General features: G+C 42.4%; 1 protein-coding gene across 1 annotated transcript in view; it reads left to right on the top strand.

The window, feature by feature from the left end:
• Window positions 1-18,614, top strand: part of SHISAL1 (shisa like 1) — a 125,475-nt gene extending 106,861 nt beyond the window's left edge. The window contains exon 5 of the mRNA XM_084811253.1: window positions 14,648-18,614. Within this exon, the coding sequence (XP_084667379.1) occupies window position 14,648 (1 nt within the window). The 3' untranslated portion in view covers window positions 14,649-18,614. The remainder of the gene's footprint in view (window positions 1-14,647) is intronic.
• The last annotated feature ends 2,304 nt before the right edge of the window (window positions 18,615-20,918 follow it).

Raw genomic sequence — 20,918 nt, 5'->3', positions numbered from 1 at the left:
GTACGGCTAATGGCGGCCCCCATAGGGAGCCACCATTCATGTTCCTTATTTGGTCGCTGTAGTCTACGTAAAGATTTACGTAGACTACAGCGACCAAATAAGGAACGCGAATGGCGGCTCCCTATGGGGGCCGCCATTTGCGTATGCGCTTTTTTTTTTTTAAAGTCGCCTGTGATAGGCTACGTGATGATTTACGTAGCCTATCACGGCTGACTTTGCAGATCTAGCCATGATAGGCTATGTTAATCGTCACGTAGCCTATCACGGGGGCGTTTTTGTTTTTTTTTTACTTTTAATTTCGCGGCCGGGCGAGGCGAGGCACCTCCTCCCCGGCCTGAATTTCGGCCGGGCGAGGCGGGAAGCCTCCCCCCCCCCGGGCTGAACTTCGGGGGGAGAGCAGCAAAGCGCCTCCCCCCCACCGCGAAAAGCTGCGAGACCAGGTAAGTGACTTTTGTGCACCCCTAGTTACAATCAGAGTACTTGAGAGAGAGTGAGAAGGAAGTTATATGGATTTAGAAAAGATGGAGCTAGGCACATTAAGGGAGCAATCTGGCCACCAGACACTGTCTAGAGGGCCATAGGATATGCTCCTTTCTGGGAACGGACCTCAGAGCCTGCGCTCCGATGTCGGTTCCCGGAAATGTGACCTCCCCCCTCGTCCGTGCTGCCTCTGTGGCAGCATGGAGAAGCCTGTCCTCCACCCTTGGAAGACAAGTGCAGAGTGATTGAAAAGGGGTGGGGCTGGGGGGTGTTCTGGGGCAGGGAGAGCAGAGCTGTGTGTACAACACATCCTATGTGTCATACAGCAGCCTCCTCTCCCAGTCAGGCCCCCCACCACTACACAGCCGAAAATGGCTGTCTAGTGAAAAAGAGCAAGGCAGGAGAGGTGCGGAAGGAATTATCTCCCCCCCCCCCCCGTGCTTCTCCTGCCTTGCTTAGGATAAGCGGTCACCTCTGAGCTCAGAGGCGGCCACCTATCTAGTAAGGTTTGCACCCTAAGTTGACCAGACTTTAGAAATCCAGCAAATTTGTACCACAGGGCAGTTGCATGAATCAACCATCTCTTAAGTCCAAGATGGCAAATTGGCAGTCCACGGCCTGGATGCCAACTTTATCTGGCCCCGGATTACCAAATTTAGTAGTACTGGGGGAGATGGGTTATTTGCATGTCAAAAAAAACCTATAGCAGAGATTTGGGATGGTGACCTCTTCCTAATCACCGCTTAAACACCTAACTTCTCTGATTAACCCTTTATGACCTTTGGTTTGAGTTTCTGAGAACACATTTTATCTGTGCATAGCACAAAAACTACTGGGCCAAACTGTCTGAACTTTGGCATGTGGAATCCCCTCCATGGGGGCTGACAGTATTTTCATGTATTTATCATGAAAACTGAAAAAGTTATGGCCGTTTCTATTTTCCAATGTAAGTCAATGGGAAAACGTCACGTCAGAATGATTTGGATATCTGAATCTCACTTCGGATCCGAATCCAAAGTGAAGCAGATGGGATCCAAATTGGTCCAAAGCAGCATCCAAAGCAAAGCGAGTGGTCCATGCACAGCCAAATACATATGCAGTTTCTGAAGTTCCTCACCACCCCTACAAAAGCAGCTTGCAGGGGACACCTCTTCTATGAGCATAAGCTTTTGACAGCATAGAGAGGGGTTCGCAGATTTTGTTAGTGACATATACTTGCATAAGTACTTATGCATGCACACCTTGGTTTATAATGGGAGTTCAACATATATCTAAAGCTTATCATATATAAAGCTATGCACCAGGGTCTGTGCGTGAATCAGACCTCAGTTCCCAATGTGGTAAAGTGGGTGAAGTTAACTTTTGCATGTTAGCAAAGATCAGGTTAATGCAATTCTGTTTTCAGTTTTCAAAACTTGTCACATGAGTACTGTAATGTGGAACTCACATGTGATCACCCCTTCCCTTCTATGAACTGGAAAATTGCAAGCTGCAATTTTCCATTTCCCAGAAAAGGAGCCATGAACTCATACAAGTTTGTCATTCCCACTTTACATTGTTCATGTAGGCAGACTGTTCACACAGAATCATAGAACAGTAGTGTTGGAAGGGGCCTATAAGACCATCGAGTCCAACCCCCTGCTCAATGCAGGAATCCAAGTCAGAGCATCCCCGACAAGTGGCTGTCCAGCCTCGGCTTGAATGCCTCCAGTGTGGGAAAGCCCACCACCTACCTAGGGAATTGGTTCCATTGTCATATTGCTCTAACAGTCAGGAAGTTTTTCCTGATGTTCAGCCGGAATCTGGCTTCCTGTAACGTGAGCCCATTATTCCGTGTCCTGCACTCTGGGATGATCGAGAAGAGATCCTGGCCTAACCCTAACCCTTTAGAATCATAGAATAGTAGGGTTGGAAGGGGCCTATAAGACCATCAAGTCCAACTCCCTGCTCAAGGCAGGAATCCAAATCAGAGCATCCCTGGCAGATGGCTGTCCAGCCTTGTCTTGAATGCCTCCAGTGTGGGAGAGCCTACCACCTACCTAGGGAATTGGTTCCATTGTCGTATTGCTCTAACAGTCAGGACATTTTTCCTGATGTTCAGCCAGAATCTGGCTTCCTGTAACTTGAGCCCATGATTCCGTCTCCTGCACTCTGAGATGACTGAGAAGAGATCCTGGCCTTCCTGTCTGTGACAACCTTTCAAGTACTTGAAGAGCGCTATCCTATCTCCCCTCAGCCTTCTCTTCTCCAGGCTAAACATGCCCAGTTCTTTCAGTCTCTCTTCATAGGGCTTTGTTTCCAGTCCCCTGATCGTGAACAATTTGTTTGTAAGTAGCCTTCTTTTGATTACAAAAACAAAATTCTTATCAGGGGGAGGGCTGTAGCTCAGTGGTAGAGCACATGTTTTACATGCAGAAGGTCATACGTTCTATCTCCAGGTAGAGCTAGGAAACACTCCTGTCTGAGAGCCCCTACTAGTCAGTGCAGACAATACTGAGCTAGATGGACCAGTGGTCATAAGGCAGCTTCTGATGTGCCTGTGCTTGGCTTGTGTGCAATTTATGTAAATAAAGCCTGCACAGTTGATGACTAGCTGAAGGCAACTCATCAGCCATATGTTGTGGCCTATCTAATGCTTGACAGCCAAAACATCTTGCAGGCCCAGGCAGGAAGACAAAACAGGAGCATTGCTGTGCGCCCTGATGGACTATGTTTGCTTGGGTAGGTCACAGGTTGTTCAGACCTGATGAAAATAATTACTTCTATGTCATAATCTTCCTACTACTGTGCTTGTCCTTTATTAAGTTAAGGTAAATATCAAAGCATGCTAAGCACTTCTATTACTTTTGTGGTAATGGGAATCTTCAGAAAATAAGATAAATTCATGATTAAATACTGTCTGCCTAAAAATTCATACAGGCTACTTCGTTATAAAATGCAAAGGAAGACGTTGCCTTTGGACAGAATGTAGGGTTCCGTCAATGCTTATTGTAATAAATGCTGTGCTTGGTTATGCTCTGTGTTCACAGTGTGTCCGTGGCATGTATTCTCTCACTCTTGTTATTTGTGATTTCACTGTGTGATAAATACACTTACATTAGACTCAGAGCACCTCCTCCTGACGCAGAATAACCACAGACAATCCATATGCATCAGGGAAGGAGGGTTGTAGATGGAGGGCATGGGTAATAGCGGGCCAGTGGAGAACAGGCGCTGTTTCGTAGCTAAGAGTTTGAGATCTGAAACCAGAAAGTTTCCATTCAAATTTCACTTCAGCCACAACCTCACTAGGTGATCTACATTCCCAGTGAGAGAGAGGCCCCTTCTTTCTCTTCTGCCTACATCTGAAGTGTGTTTGGTGGGAGCTCAGGAGAGGGCCTCCCAGCTCTGGAACGTCTATGCCAAGAGAGAGATGTCGAACCTCAGCAAAGACGTTTTTATTCACGTGCCTTTGGCCTCATAAGCTGAGCAGTTATGGTAACTGTAAATATGTTATAATTTGCTCAACGGGCTGTTGTTTTTTATTGGTTTTATCGGTATGTTTTACCTGCCTTGTTATGTATGTTACATTGTATTTTATGTTAGTCACCTTGAGCACCATTTGGTGAAAAGCGGGTTACACAAGTAGGTGGCCTTAAGCAAGCCACTGTTTCTCTATCTCAAGCTTCCCCAACCTTGTGCCCTCTGACTGTTTTGGACTACAGCACCCAGCTTTCCTGACCATTAGCCATGCTGGCTGAGGCTGATGGGATTGATGTCCAAAACATCTGGAGGGCACCATGTTGGGGAAGGCTGCTGTATCACATCAGGCCTTCACCTGCAATATGAAGATAATAGTGGTCTACCTTGAAGGGTTGTTGTAAGAATTATTGAAATAATGGATGTGAAAAGCTTCCAACATTTTAAAAAATGTAATTCTACACATTAAGTAGTGCTGTTATTAGTTTGGGTTGAGCCCTTGCACCAATTAAGCAGTTGGAGTGAGGTCCTCACAGGACCACTGTAAGGGAGAACAATATCCTGATGTGGTAGTTGAAGAAGCTACAAGCAGTGCGGGACAAAAAGAATGAGCAGAGAAATGTTAAGTAGTGGGCTAGCTTTGGGAGGTTGGGTACGTGCAGGCCTGACTGGGCCTTTGTAAGGTTCAAAAGAAGGGAGTACATGCTGTGATTAGGACATTGCTCCTTCGGTTGGATGGATGTTTCCAGCCACCTTTCATGCTATGTAGTGATATCTTGAAAGCCTGAGATATACTATTTTTTTAAAATGCCAATTAAAAATCAGCAGTAAAAAACCATTCATTTCATCAAATAAACATTTCTTATTGGGACTGGGATGGATGCTGAAGTGCTGAGTGGGATACAGTGGATAAGGCTTTGTCCTCAGGAGACTCGCGTTCAAATCCCTGTTCAGCTCTGAAATCCACTGGATGGCCTTGGCCAAAGGTCACCATCTCCCACCAGCCCTCCTTCACAGTTCTTTGGCGAGGTTAGAATGAGATGACTCCCACTTTGAACTTCTTAAAAGATGGTCAGGATACAAATGTGATCATTCAGTAATATCTGATGCTCTGACTTCGATTCCTGCATTGAGCAGGGGCTGGACTCGATGGCCTTGTAGGCCCCTTCCAACCCTACTATTCTATGATTCTATGACCTAAGGCTCATCAAAAATATCACTACATTAAAAAAAAAAAAAAAAGCAAATTAGAGCAAAATTCCCCAACCTGGTTCCCCTCCAGATGAGCTGGACTACAATTCCCAGCATCCCCAGCAGACATGGTTGGTCCAACTCATCCAAGTTGGGAAAGGCTGTTTCAGAGCATACGTTGTTGGTTTTATTTTCTTTGATGGACCTTACCATAGCATAGAGCACCAGAAATAACTGTGTTACTAGGATTTCTTTTTTCCAGTAAGCCAGACACCTTGCATATCTTCTTGAGCTAATTAGGATCGAGCTACAAATGAAACAAAACATGTCTTTGAATCCGATGGCTAGGATTCTCCTCTTTGTCTGAAGTTTTAAACTAAGCAGTTTGAGAGGAGGAATGATTAAACCCTTTCCCCCTGTGCCACTGAAAATGCCCCCTGCAGCAGCTATTTGCCCCAAAGCTGCTATTGGAGGTGGGGAGTAATTTTCAGTGAGGAAAGGGGTTAAACCCTCCTCTCCATATCTGTCCATATCCATGGGCATGGGGAGAGCTGCAACTGCTGGGGTAAAAACAGAGAAGGAGAGAGAAGGGAATCCTAATCATAGAACTCAGAGACATTTAGTGCCACGTGTTTAGTTGCGGGGAGAATTGCACAAAAACCAGGAAACCACCCGTAGATCCCCCTCCATCACATTTTCTGATGCACCTGAACGTCTGATGTTCCGTTGCAACAACAAATCTGGGCACCGTTTAAAAGCTGTTGTTTTGTTTTCCTTGTTTTAATTTGATGGTAAATCTGGAAATCATCCCGGCAGTCTTCTGAAGAGTTCTGTAACAACTGAATTTCAAAAGGAACACATTAGCGGTTCTGTCCTTCGCTCTCAGAAGCTCTTCAAAGATGGCTGGATTGGTTAATTTCAGTTTCACTTTGCATTTGAAAAGGTGAAGCAGAAGCTGATGCTCTTAATTTAAATGTGTGAATGCAAATGAAACCGGCCCTCTGCCTGCTTGCCTTCTGAAGAACGTTTGGAGAGTTGCTGCAGTTGGTCCTCTAGAGCATCAAAACGACTGTCCCCAGAGCTCGTTGTTTGAATTCAACTTAAGGTTTGGAAAAGACTGAAACCTAATGGCTTGGAAATCTTCCTTTCCATGGCTTCCCTCCATTTGTGTCGAAAGTTACATTATAAAGGCAGGACAAAAACCTGCCTTTTTTTCTTCTGCTACTTGATGAAGCATTACGCACATTTGATGATACTATATACATTAATAATAATAAACAGTACCAACAAGAAAAAGTCATATTTTCACCTCCGTTCTCATTAGAAAAATCGACACTCCTGAGGCAGTGGCAGCCACGTTCAGCTGGTATACCACCAGTATTTCTCACAGTATACATGTGAATGATCGTTGTCAATGATGGGGGCGGCAGAGGCAGCAAGATGGGATGGGAGCTGAGCGGAAAGTTCCATGGGATTTCCCCCCCTTCTACCCTGCCTCTGCCACGGACACTGAGAGCAACTGCACCAGTCTCTGCCAGGCACGGCAGAGGAAGGCACAGTTGCTTGCTCAGCCCCAGCACCACAGCAAACTTGTTCCAAATTTGCTGACCTTTTCTGTGACGACAAGCGGCTGTCCATAGTTTGCTACCTAGCAGATATTTTTGAAAAAATCAACACACTTAATCTGTCCCTTCAAGGTAAAGGTGACGTTTTAACAGTGAGTGAGAAAGTAACTGCTTTTCGAAAGAAACCCGTGCTATGGAGAGAACATTTTGAAAATGGATATTTGGAAGTGTTTCCATCAGTATGTGGTTTTGTTGCCGAAAACACTGTAAGTGTGTCACCTATAAGAACTCTCATATCTGCACACTTTAACAACTTGGAAATGGAATTTTCTAACCTGTTTAAAAATCTTCCAAACAAAGAGTTTCAGTGGGTTTTGAACCCATTTGTTAAAACTATAAAAATGCAACACTTTCCGATTAGTTTGCAAAAACCACTGATTGACATCAGGGAAAATGAGAGTTATTCGCTGAATTTCAACAAAAAAACCTTAGCGTAATTGGTGGATGGGATTGAAAAATGAGTATCGTGATTTAGTAAGCGCAGTCAATGATGCACTTCTTCCATTTGGATCTACGTATCTCTGAGGTGTCTTTCAGCTATGACGGCCAATAAAACCAAGTATTGAAATAAACTGAACTTAGAACCAGACCTTCGAATCACTGTATCACAAAGTGTGAAACCAAGGTTTTCAAAAATAATGGCGCATATTCAATCATATTGCTCTCACTAAAAATATTATTATTATTATTATTTTAGTGAAAGCAAAAAGCTTATTTTTAAAATACTGTTTGTTTCATCTTGATACCATCCTTTTTTATTTCTCTTTTTGTGTATGCTTTATAATGTACATAATATATTAGTACAGTAGTACGTGTATATCATTTATAAATAAATATACGTGTACTGGAGGTGCATGCTCAAAACATTTTAATGATAGGGGTGTGCGATCAAAAAAAGTTTGGAGACCTCTGGTGTAACCCACACCCTGAAGTGTTCATTTTCAATGTGCGGGGGTTTTGTTTTTGTTTTCAGTGGGAAAGCATCCAGTCATGTGAGCTCACACCCACAATCTGAAGAGATATAGCCCAATTCTAAAACACAATATGGGTCTTATCAGAAAAAATCCAGCTAGATCAAATACATAATATACATACACAGAAACAGCTCAGACACAAATTTATACTACTTCGGTGAGAACTTAGCCAAGGCGCAAGAAACAGAGAGATGTGTGTCTTTTTCATGGACCATGAAAGACATGTGGTTTGATGGCTGAACCAGGAACTACGTCTGCTTCCTATAGCACTCCGTTTGCAGAATCAGAAGGCCATAATAAATGCATAAATGCAATTACTTCAACGTGCCTTTACATCCTTTTAAACTGTAAGCAGGGGCATTATTTTTCAGCATCTCCAGAACCACGTTGACAAATTCAGAATTTGGTAATATGCACTGCACTCATTAGTTTATCAAAAAAAACTCCTCTAAAAAAGCACACAAAGGATTGGTTCTAGCCCTCATTGTTCACATAGATCAGCTTTAAAAAGTGATGTGATTTGTTAACAACTAAATTTGTTAACAACTAATTTGTTAACAGCTACATCCTCTGAAACAGTCTGGGAACTGCTTCCTGTGGTTGGGATAAATTGCATCTAGAAGAGACTGGTGAGCCACTGCAGAAAACTTGCTGGCTCATTGCTTTCTGTCTTCATACTAGAATAGTTCAAGCCATTAATTGCACCAAAATACATTCCTAGACAATTAAAACTGCTGCAAGAAGTCATCCAGAGGTTTGAACTACAGTGTAAGCAATATACTGACGCCATGCAGCTCTTGCTCTTGTTTTCCACCTGCAAATCCCAGGGACACTGTGGAACTCTTGAATCAATCCAGACAAAACAGGTGCCGTGGCTGGGGAAGCTGGCCGATCTGGGCAGAAGGGTGCAGCCACCCCTGGATGGGATTGTACTCCCCTTGAAGGGCCACATTTGCAGTTTGGTGGTACTTCTGGACTCAGCACGGTCAGCCTTTTACCATCTTCGGCTGATACACAAGCTGCATCTACCTAGAGAAAGTAGATCTAGTCTCAGACATGCATGCACTAGTTGCATCAAGTCTACACTACTGTAATGTGCTCTATGTAGGGCTGCCTTTCAAGATTACCTGGAAAGCTTAGCTGGTGCAAAATGTGGCACTCGTGCTCTTTGGAGCCAAATAATGAGAACATTTTACATGGATTCTGTTGTACCAGTTGCACTGGTTATTGGTTCATTTTGGGGCCCAATTCAAAGTGCTGATTTCAGCCTTTAGGACCCTAAACATTTTGGCGCCATGTCATTTGAAGGACTAGCCTTGTTTTAAAATCAGTGTCAGAGGCCCTCCTCTTTGGCCTGCCTTTCAGATCAGTTAGATTGGTGGTCACTAAGGACAGGGCCTTCTCAGTAGTGTCCCTTACCTTATGGGACTTGCAAAGAATGTGTGGTTGGCTTCCCTCGGTTGCAGTATTTAAAAACCCACCTGCCTCAAATGGTTTTTAATTGGCATGTTACTGTTGTTTTATTATGCTTTATTGCTGCTCTGAAAATGTTTTTTAGAGTTATTGAATTATATGTTAATATATTGTTGCATTTTGTATGTTAAAAGTTTTATTATAACTTTTATTATATTACTGTATTGCTATTTTCGTATTTGTATTTTTCCCCCCTTGGGTGGATTTCATCCAGAATGGAGGCAAATAAATAAATAAACCAATGGGAACTAAGCTAGGTGTAACTGTCTTGTTCTATTGATGTACATTGGACTCAGTCAAGCCAAACTTTAGCTGAATTTGGTCATGGTGGTCATGGTTAGAATATATGGAGAGTATTCTAGAGCAGTACCCTATTTTTCATAGATATTAGATCACAGCTAGATCTTTGTAATCATACCTATTATCTGAGATCAAAAGGATTGTGCACTAAACCCCACACGTACACAATCCTACCCCCTTCTCACCAAAATGAACCAACCCCCACTAGAGTCCCTTCTGCCTTCAAAAAGCTGTACCTGAAGTTTGGGAGAACAGTCAGAGTGGGATTTCACTCCACCTAAGCAGATGAAGCCAGTGTTTTGGATCCTGGCTTCCGCTTATCAGGTCACTCATTCTCTTCTAAAACTATGCCTGCTTCTTCAAGAGGCCAAACCGATGTCTGATCCTCACTCCCAGAAGACAGCCATTTCAGTCGGACTTGAATCATTTATCCCACATTTTGAGAGACTTGATTGATTTATTTTAAAGGGTTCCCATAAATCTTTATGTTTGTGCAGCAAAATACCTTTCCTGTCAACAGAATGTTAAACTCACTGGCAGCCTACACTGTCCAAGGAATTAAAAAAGCACCTCTTCTTTCCAAACTGTAATGAATTTGGACAAGTGATAAGCTTCTTGGATTTACAGGTTTCCCAACTATTCATTTCCTATTTCATTTCCCTTCAATCTTGCTACACATCTATATTTTTCCGTTGCAGAACAGACTTTCATTCAGGTTTTGTATTGCAGGTAAAGACAATTTTATTTTGCCCCTAGCTCACTTTCTAAAATGTTATTATGTTGGAAAATAATTCAAGGCTATCATGAAGATTTGAAAGAATTGGCACAGAGATCCCTCAAAGTGCAGCGACCGGGAAATAAAACAGCAGATGAAATCCATTGTTGATAATTTGGGGATAAATACATATTCAAAGATGTAAAGTTGCATTTACATATTGTTGGCCTTTATCTTTACTGTAAAGAAACATTGGAATCAGTGGAGGCAGGTTCACTGAGAACTTCAACTTTATCCATGGAAGCAGCCCCCCAAAAGGCTAATAAAACATTAGAGATACTCTTTTTTCCCCTTTGTTCCTCTTTTTCTTACCACTCCTTTCCCTTTGGAACTCATTGCCAGCTGAGGTGCAGTCAACAGTATCTCTTCCTTTATGTGGCATTATTTCTGTATCACTTTTCTATATGTCTTCTCCTCCAAATTCCTTCTTTTGTCTTCCCTCCCCTTCTTTTCCATATTGTCTTAATCAGCTTATAAGCCTTCTGACAAGGCCTGTTTTAATCGTTGTACTGTGTGTATTTTAAGCAATTGATTAATAACAGTGGATGAATCGAATGTTGTGAAAGTGGCCTTAGCTCATGTGATGGAACTTCCCCTTCCTCTTGGATGCGGCTGCAGGGGGATGGGGAGTACATTCCGCTGATGGATGCAGTTCTGTTGGTGGATGGACTCCATCAGAAACAATCTATTATTATTAACTATTATTATTACTACTACCACCACCACCATTTGGAAAGGAATAGAAAACAGCGTTGTTTTGTTGTTTCATTGGCTGTCTGAGAATATGCACATCACATAATTTGATTGAAGAGCTTCTCATGGGTTCCCTGTGATTGGACCCCATGCATTTTCATTTTTATCACCAATGTCCAAGAATGACAGATATGGCCCCATGTGGAACTGCAGGACGGGCATGGGAGCTTCACCCATGAGCCTCTGTCATTCAAACATTACTAGTTCATCATGGGATGCAACCCTGGGAAAGTAGGAACCACACTACACCCATAACCTATGAATCAGGCTAGCTTATTTTATTTTTACATTTGCATCCACCCCTTGCTCCAAGAACTTCAAAATACTGTATGTGGTGTTTATCCTGTTTTATCATAAAAACAACCCTGTGAGGTAAGAGGATGAAAGATAGTGACCAGTCCAAAGATTCACTGAGTATCATAGCTGAGTGAACATTTGAATCCAAGTGTTCCTAGCCCAAATCCAACACTTTAGTCAGGGCTAAACAAGAACAGCAGAATAATTTCATCTGGATAAATTACACAGTGAGCACATTTGCGTAATTTCTCATTTTACATAATATTTGCCACTACTATCAGTCATGCGGTGGGGCAAGGGACTACGCAAGGTACTGAAATCTTATTCAGCCACCCATCAGACTTTTGAGATACCAGCAGCCATTCCCACAGACGGCTAAAAAAGCTAGGAAGTTGCTTTGGGGTTTTTTTTAAAGAAACGAAAGTTCCAAGAAAATGTGTTTAGACTCCAGCTGCCCTTTGACCATGGGAAATGCCTGAAGGGGTTGCTACTGCATTCATGAACCCACATGCATGTGCTCGCGCACACCAAGGACCTCATTTTGGAGAGAGAGCCCGTCACAGATTAATCCTTTTACTGTGTTTTGAGAGGTGCTATGCTGCGTACTATATTAGAAACCGAAGAAATGTCCTTCAGTTGCCATGAGAGCTTGCTGAATTATCACTTTCAAATTCATACTAATAAAGCTTCCCCACCCCATTTTTAAAGCCCTGCTTCCACAGCTGTTGTGGTGCTCTTTCTTCAATCTAGCTGCATTCTCCTATTTGCCCAGAACAGCAAACTTTCTAGCCAGCAAGGGCTGATTAGAGTAATGACACCATGACCAAGTGATAAGCCTGTGTCTGGGCTGAAAGACTTCAGATGGCAGGTGAGGGCTCACATGACTGAATACTCCTCCATACAAAAACAAGAAGAAAGACATCCTCCACATAGAAAACTAGCATGGTTGAGAGAAGCTAGCCTGGAACCCATCTCACCCACATGCTAGTTTTCTATGTGGAGGGAAATGTTTTGTATGAATAAGCATTTCATCATGTGATTCGCCACCTGCAGTCTGAAGCGGTACAAGCCTGACGAGCCAAGGATCTTGTCTGATCTCGGAAGCTAAGCAGGGTCAGCCCTGGTTAGTACTTGGATGGGTGACCACCTAGGAATCAAGCTTCCTGCACTGAGCAGGGGGTTGGACTCGAGGGTCTTGTAGGCCCCTTCCAACCCTGTGATTCTATGATGTCGAACAAAGGGCTGGATGTGCCCGATCTCATCTGTTCTCGGAAGCTGAGCAGGGTCAGCCCTGGTTAGTACTTGGATGGGAGACTGCCTGGGAATCAGGCTTCCTGCACTGAGCAGGGGGTTGGACTCGATGGTCTTGTAGGCCCCTTCCAACCCTATGATTCTATGATTCTAAATCCAGGTCCCATTTTACCACGTCAGGGAGAACTTGGTTTCCTGCCTGGGGGTCCCCAATTTCCTCCCACATTTTGCATGTTTGTGTTTTAATTAAAAGAGCAGGGGGATGGACTTCAAGAGGACAACAATGGATTCGACAGTCCCAAATTGGTCTGGGAAAATTAAACCAATTTATTGTTTGGTAGAGCCCTTGACACTGGCCAGTTGTCTTGGAGTCATCCCTGCAATCTAAGCTGGCACAACTTCTGATCCAAGCTGAACAGTTTACTATCCATGTGTTGTGGCCTGCTAGGAAGTGGAGAACTCTGGCATTGTGAGGCAGACTGCAAAAATTAAAGATTTTTTAAGTCCCTGGTGGTCCTCCATAAATAGGTGGTAAGATGCATTTGATCTGATGCTTCAGAAGTTGGGCAGGTCTGGTTTAGTCTTCTTCCTGTAAAAGTAGATTGTCAGAGGGCAGAGTTCATCTTCAGCTGGAGAGGCCTAAAGAACCATGGAGCTATCAGTGCCATGGTGCCAAACGTTGGCCACTGGGGCTCAGGATCCCCCAGCAGTAACAATTACTATATATGATGCTGTGCTGTGCTGTGCTGTGCTATACAGCAGAGGTAGGCAACCTAGTCTCCTCCAGGTGTTTTGAACTACAACTCGCATAAGCTCCTCAGCATGGTCAATGGTCAGGAATTATGGGAGTTATAACCCAAAACATCTGGAGGGTGCCAGCTTGCCCACCCCCGCTATACTGCATATGAACCTTGCATCACGTTAGGACTTTAACTCCATCCCATATTAAATCTGAACGTTGGGAGGGAGGCTCATCTGTATGTTCCTTTTTGTTTTGAACTTGCTTGTTTTATGTTCTTTATGTGACTCTAGAATAAATATTTATTTAGGTTTACAATATAAATGATCTAGCAAAAGGTAAAAGTAAAGGTGTCCCCAACCAGCCGTGTCCGACTCTAGGGGGTGGTGCTCATCTCCATTTCTAAGCCGAAGAGCCAGCGCTGTCCAAAGACGCTTCCGTGGTCATGTGGCTGGCATGACTGAACACCGAGGTGCACGGAACGCTGTTACCTTTCCCGCCGAGGCGGTACCTATTTATCTACTTGCAATTTCTTGCTTTCGAACTGCTAGGTTGGCAGAAGCTGGGACTGAAGACGGGAGCTCACTCTGCTCCATCCATAGTACCTTATGTCTGGTTGAGCTACTGGTTGTGTTTATACCTCTTTGGGGTGGCTGGGAGAACTGTTAAAACTGGAGAATGTAGCCAAATACCCCACGCTTAAGTTCTGCCCTGTACAGTACAATCCGCTGTATGTTTGCTCAGAAGTAATACCCACCAAGTTCAATGGAGCTTATTCCCAAGTGAACCAGCACTAACCACTTTACAGCATGGAATACTGCTTATTTGATGTTCTTCTCAGATTTCCATCATTCTCAGGGGTTGAAATAATTCAGCGACTGTTTGCTCACCAAGAGGGGAATGTGAGCAACTGAGAGTGTTACCAAAATATCAAGAGGTATCAGTTACTTGACAACCTGTTTTGTGCCAGGTAGATAACTATCACATGTTTGTGAAGATCCCAGTGAGCTGTGCGTGGTTTGCTGGATCATAAATTACACTTTGTACAACTGAATGAAATGTACCGTCCTGAAGTGGTATAATCAACTCTGTTGCTGAGTGTATATCAGTACACACAGTGCAGTTAGGAACATGATAGGTATACTGACATTCACACAATAATGGGAATTGTAGTTCCAGATTTTCAATTTGTTAACGGGTCTATAAAACAGGCAAATAGAAAACACATGTCTCAGTTTAGGAAAAACACAGTGAAAGAATCCTCTCTCTTTTTTAGCATACAGGATGTGAATTATTTCTTGCAGTGATGTTTTCTATATATATTTTCCAGAAGAATATTTTGACATGCCTCGAGATGGGAGAGGTAAGATTACAGTCCAGGAAGAGCAGCTTCATCTGAGGAGGGTGGGAAAATGACTGAACGAGTAAGGAAAAACCTCAAAGGAGATGGTGATTAGTCCAGTCACATGGAGAGAACCACCAGCGTGGCGCTTGATGATATGAAGAGATCTCGGTGAGAAAATGGTACGCAAGCAATACCTTTGAGATAGAGAACATCCGTTATGAAAGAAAACAAACGTATTCGAGGAAATACTTATTGCAGTGAAAAATAAGTTGCTCCAGTGGGAATCCAAGCTGAGAGTGGACACATGCCACAGTGTGAACCTTTGGTAGATAATATACTTTCTTTGCCTCCCCCATCCATTAAATTGCCATTTGACTGAACCTACTCTTGGGTGTCAAAATAACAAATGCGGCTTTTCCCCAAAGTTCTCTAGTGAATATTGTCACAATAGAGTAGATACAGATCAGCCTAAATTATTTTCATTCTTATGTTTTCCTCACACAAATGGGCCCTCTTTTGGAACTAGAAGGAAGGACGGTTATCATTTTAGACGATGTAATGTTACCATGTTTATACATGACAAGATGGCTAGCTTCAATTTCATGCTCCTGAGCATACCACAGTGGCCTCTATTGCTTGTGCAGATGGGGAATTAAAGGGAGAAGACCTCTTCCATTTTGACTCTAACTGGGGAAAAACAAAGAAAAATAACAATACTTGTAATAATATAAAGCAATAAAATAGTTTCCCTCTGTTACATGAGGCCGTAGTCCAGTTTCCTTATTGTAAGGGACCATTTGCCCATTAACTGGCCTTAATAATTACCTCCCCCTCAGGAACCTGATGATACCCTTGCAAAGCAGGACAGGAGCAATTCTCTTGCTTGAGGATTGTGAGAGCGGCCAACTATTGTGCATTCTGAAACAGCTTGAGGTTTTTCCTGGAAGAGGAGATGATTTTGGGGGGTCATTCTTCCAAAATTCCATTAGGCACCACGACTTACGTAGAGCAAAGCACACAATGTTGCAAGTTGACAAAACAATATCTGAAAGGCACTCGTGTTCGATTGTTAGGTCTTCTCTGGAAATGCCTTTGTGTCGAGGAAGGCATTTCGCTGTTCGGCTTTTATGCTGAAAAGAACGTTGATCGTTTCCCTGCGGAAATATAGTAGATGGTGGAAGAGGTATACTGAACCAGTGAAACATACAGAGAGAGAGATGCAGGTTGTATGTGTTACCTGGGTAATATAGGTTGGTCCAGAATAGGATGTATAAAGAACTGCCTTATGCGGAATCAGAATAGTGGTCCATCTAGCACAGGGTCTCATATAGAGGCACCTTCACTTGGAGAGTGGAGCTGGCAGATTATTTCCAACCAGTGATTCCTCACCTCTATACACCTTCTAGCCATGTGTACCTCTCTTTTCTGCCCTCTCTCTCCTCTTCCCCTAGTCCACTCCCTCTCCCAGTCCCAATCCTCCAAAGCCCTCCTCTACTTGTCTAGGGCTACTGTCTTTTCAGTCCCATGTGTCCTGCTGTCCCAGGTCCATACTTCTTCTGCTCTACATGTTCTATGCCTTTCCGGCTGCCTTGCCTCTCTTAATAATCAGGCACCTCAGCCCATCACTGCCAGTTGGCTTCCCCATCACCTTCCTTACTGCATCACAATGTAGCTACCAGGGGATTGACCCTGAAACAGTACACCTGCAGTTGTCGACCCAGAGCCCTACCCTACAGGGCCCTGCTCCCACTAAGGCAAGACCATAAAGCTTGTTCTAGTTCTCCCCTCTTTGCAGGGCGTCTCCTAGGGAAGCCTATGTTATTACAGGGGATCTGGTTTCCTCTAACATCTCTAGAGGCACCACATCTGTTGTTGCTGTATTCATGTAGCACCTCTGACATGAGCAATGCTCTTGCATCCTCCACCACCTGCACCACCCCTAAGGGGGCGTAATTCTGCTGTTTCTTAGTACAATCTTTGCAACTGGGTGTTTTCTTTACATGGCAGTAAATGTAGCATTCTGATGAATAGAGCCAATAAGTTTTCAGATCATTCCTTTATTTTAGCCTCTGAGTTTTCTGCTTTCTGGAAAGGGTATTCCTTTCTGTTTTCTAGAAAGGGTATTCAGCAACATCTGAAGCACTTTAATAAAAGGTGGGAGAAGAAGGAAAAGACCATTATCAAAAAGATATAAATACTGTAGGTACCGGGGACATGCAAGCAATGTTTGGGCAAGAAGTTGGAATTCTGTGGCCTGGTTTGCCTTGGTACTTTTTACCTGCAGTCTTTCAAGCATGAAGGTGAAATGCCTCTACCTTTGGTCACAGCACTAGAGCAGTTAACCCACTTGTTCCATGTATGATCTCACATACTCTGGACTAGAGCAGGCTTTCGATCCACCATGCCAAATGTAGCCTTTCATCTATGGATTTTGGCACGCCAGGTGCCAAATAAATCCCCCCGATGACAGACATCAGAACAGGATGCGTATCCAGCCCCTGATGAGACCCTATATACATTCTGCTGGCATGGCCTTCATTGGGGATATACAGCTACCCTTTGTCAGTTAGCGTCCCTTCAGAACTCAGACTAATTTGCAGTAGTATATGTTATGTTCTTGAATTAATTGAGGTGCTGTATAATTAACCTATTCCAAGGACCCTGCTAGTATTCACCCTTCTGGAAAACACAGAATTGAGCAAAGGAGTAGAACCAAGGAAAAAGACCCCAGTCCAGCTGTAGATGCAGACCACTGGTATAACCATGACAGCCATGGATGCAAATTAAAACATACTACACTCCCCACTGGGATCATCATCCCTGGGCCAACTTCCACAAGCCCCTTCCCCCACCTTCCATATCATTTAGCGGTGCTTCGTGGATCAGGACCCATATACAGTGACCTTCCTTGCCACCACTCCACATCAGTGGCAACCACTGACATTGGCAGAGAAACTTACAACTGCGAAGATATGCTTGAAAGCACATAGGGAATGCTGGCTGATATCTCACAACCCAGGGGAGCAGTTGAAAACGACTGTGTAGCCCACTGGGGTGGGGTGGGGTAATTCAGTGTGCTGCCTGGGTGATTGTCACATCCCGTGAACAAACCAGACTAAACTGTGTGAAATAGTAAAATAGTTGGTAAATTGATTCAACTTGTATAATTTGTGCAGGTCACAGAATTGCGATTGCCTGGAAATATAGTTTAATTTTTTAACGCAAGTACATACACACCTAAAAATGAAGCCTAATCGGATTACAGAGAGACAGAGAAGGAGAAAGATTCATCAGGCAATATTACATTTCAATTTAAGCAACGCTTTCAGCAAATATAATTAACTTAACAGATTTCTAATGAAACAAGTTATTTTCTGTACATACTCATTCATTTGGTTTTCTTGCAAAGTAATGCTTTAGAATTGTGTGGGATTTTCTTTAATGATCTACTTTCATTGTGAAGTTGAAATTGTCACAGAGATCTTTGTAAAAAGCTTGTGTTTATGAAGGAATTTGTATTAGATAATGGTTTGTGTGACTCACTGTATTTTGTAAAGGGTTTATTTCCCTTTGGGAATTGTGTGTATTTAATGAGCAGTTTTATGCTTCTAGTTCATGTATGTTGTAACTGACATGTTTTTTTTTGACTCTCTGTAAGGAATAGATTGATATTCAATAGATACTAACTGGTTGAGATTTTCATATTGCCTAAAATATTTGCATAAAAGTATTGATAAAATCCATATTGTAATAGAACAGTGTGCCAATGGTCAGTAATAATAAAGCAAAATAGACCTTTATTTTAGCTGAATGTTGGATCATGACTGAAATTAACAACTAACCTGGCCTTAAATTTAATGTTGTATTTCAAAAGTGGTTCATCATCTCACATCATTTGCTGTTTGTAATGTTTCAGAGTAACCATCAATAAAAATATCAAAAGTTCCAGGATAACATAGGACTCAAAATCTAACTTTCAGAGAGTTCCTACAATATGGATCTACTTCCTAGAACATGTTTTGGCTAATGCAATTAAAAGCATCATAGCTGTGAACCACATATCAGTAAAGCCACTCCATGGGAAGATACTGCTTTACATTCCAAGTACAGTGAGTTGTGAATCTTGTTATTATTCATTGTTTAATTTTCATAGCTGCAGTCATTGATCAATTCACTGGAATAGTGGCACTGATATCAGTTCAGCTATTGCAAGCAAAGTGATTTAAAAAACTGCAGCAAGTGTAGATTGCAGACTCCTTGATTTTTCCCCTCTAGACAGCAATTGATTTATTGCAGATTGTTGTAAATTTTAACGCATATATCAGATATAATACATATTCTTCTAATATATATAAAAAGAAAAGCCAGTACTACCTGGTTGCATTTAGTAAGCCAACAAAGAAAATAAAAACATGTTGCACAATCAATGTGCATAAGTGTGACATTATGCAACGTTCAGGACCTCCTGCCCAATGCCTTGAATTCATGTCCAGTTCTGGTGATGCTCACTGCTTCAGGGCACATCCTGGAAGCATATTCCATTGAAATCCATGACACATAGGTGTAGCTCACACAAACAGCAGAAGAGATCGTAAAACAATATCTGTACTCCAGTGCTTATGGTGTTAGATTGCATTATTGACTGCTTCTCCATACGTTAAAAGAAATCCCTGCAAATAGAAAATGAACATGCAGTGGTGCAAAGGTCTCACCAGACCTTCTCCCCAATATGTGCAGGGAGGCTTTTTTCATAGGGAAGTATTTCACAGTGCAATTCCCTCACATGCAGTCCAAACTGGTACAATACAGAAACAATTTATACACTTCCATCTGGTATTTATGTGATCTGGGCTTTAAAATATCTTCAGACACTATAAAATGCAAGGGTTGGAGAGACAAGGACCAGAAGTGACACCACTTCCTGTTTGTGCATTTCCTGTGCAACATCTGAAGTAGAACTCACACGTCCTCCTCCAACTGTGAGATGTATGAAATGTGGAGACAGCTTCAGCATCTCAGTGAGGGAGGGGAGGGAACACATGCCAAGTTTCCTTTTGGTCATTATAATAGAAGGAAGTTACTGGTGCCCATTTTCCTCCAGCTCCCATAATATCTGAAGTTGCCCTGAGCTCTAAATAACTACTAGCATTTGATAATCTTGTCATTGGCAAGTGTATATCGGTGCTCTCCTCAGCTAAAATAAGGTTTGCACGTAAGGTGGTTCTGTCTCAATGGAATCACTAAACCACCACTTACATGAGAGTAGTCCAATGGCCATAGCATATAGATTTCAAGAGGAAACACTTTGGCTATCAATATGGAGGTCTCTATATGAAATGTATGTAATGCTGAATAAAGTTAAAATCAAATTTTACATCATCAATCATCACCATCATTATTAGCCTTATGCAAACAGCAATATTTCATCTGCAATATCTCTGCAGTTTGTTAACCAATACCAGGCATTTTATTTGGATCCTCTATTGTGTTATTCTAAAAGAGATGGAATATAGTATCTCATTTTTTAATAGACGCTAGAAAATGAGGAATGGGGAGAAACATCTGGAAAATTTTTGTAGATAGTCTCAACACAAATGACCTCTTCCACCCCAACCCAAATCCCTAGACTGCCAGGCTATCTGTGATAGGGTTCCCGTACCACTAAGAAGAGCAATATGTATAGAGTATTTGTGGTGCTAGTAATCCAAACCAAGATGGAAGCAACTGCAGGCTGCATTTTCACAGGCAAATCCAAAACGATGATGCAACAAGTCCACAAAACCTATGTTAGTCTATTGTGTTCTTGAAAGTAAAAAAGAGGAAGGAAAAGGAAGCAACTTAAAAAAAGAAAAAGAAAAACCTCTGGAGGCAATTCTTCATTACCACTGGGAAGCAAACAAGTGGCTGTTTACCACTTTTTACCACTATTTAAACCTAGGTGATTGGGGGTTCAAAGAGAAAGGGAGGCTGAAGCACGAAGGCCATGACGCTGCTTCTTTTCTTTTGGCATAGTCAATTTAATAAAGATATTTTCAGTTTTTAATAAATGTAACATTACATCTCACTACAGACTTTTCCATTAGTGCTCCAAAACATATTGTGATCACTTTTAACAGCTCTGATGTTCTTTTACAGTCACTAGATCTAGAGAGAGAGAAACTCGGCTTCCTTTCCATTATCTATTTCTTTTCTCCAATAGCATTTCACCTTTTGGTTCTTATTTGTTTGTTCTATTTTTAGTCTGCCCAGTAACAAA

The sequence above is a fragment of the Heloderma suspectum genome, chromosome 7, assembly GCF_057233095.1.
Source record: "Heloderma suspectum isolate Gila_16-S chromosome 7, 16-S_ref, whole genome shotgun sequence".
NCBI classification, from domain to species: Eukaryota; Metazoa; Chordata; class Lepidosauria; order Squamata; family Helodermatidae; genus Heloderma; species Heloderma suspectum.
This window is presented reverse-complemented; position numbering and strand designations above follow the sequence as displayed.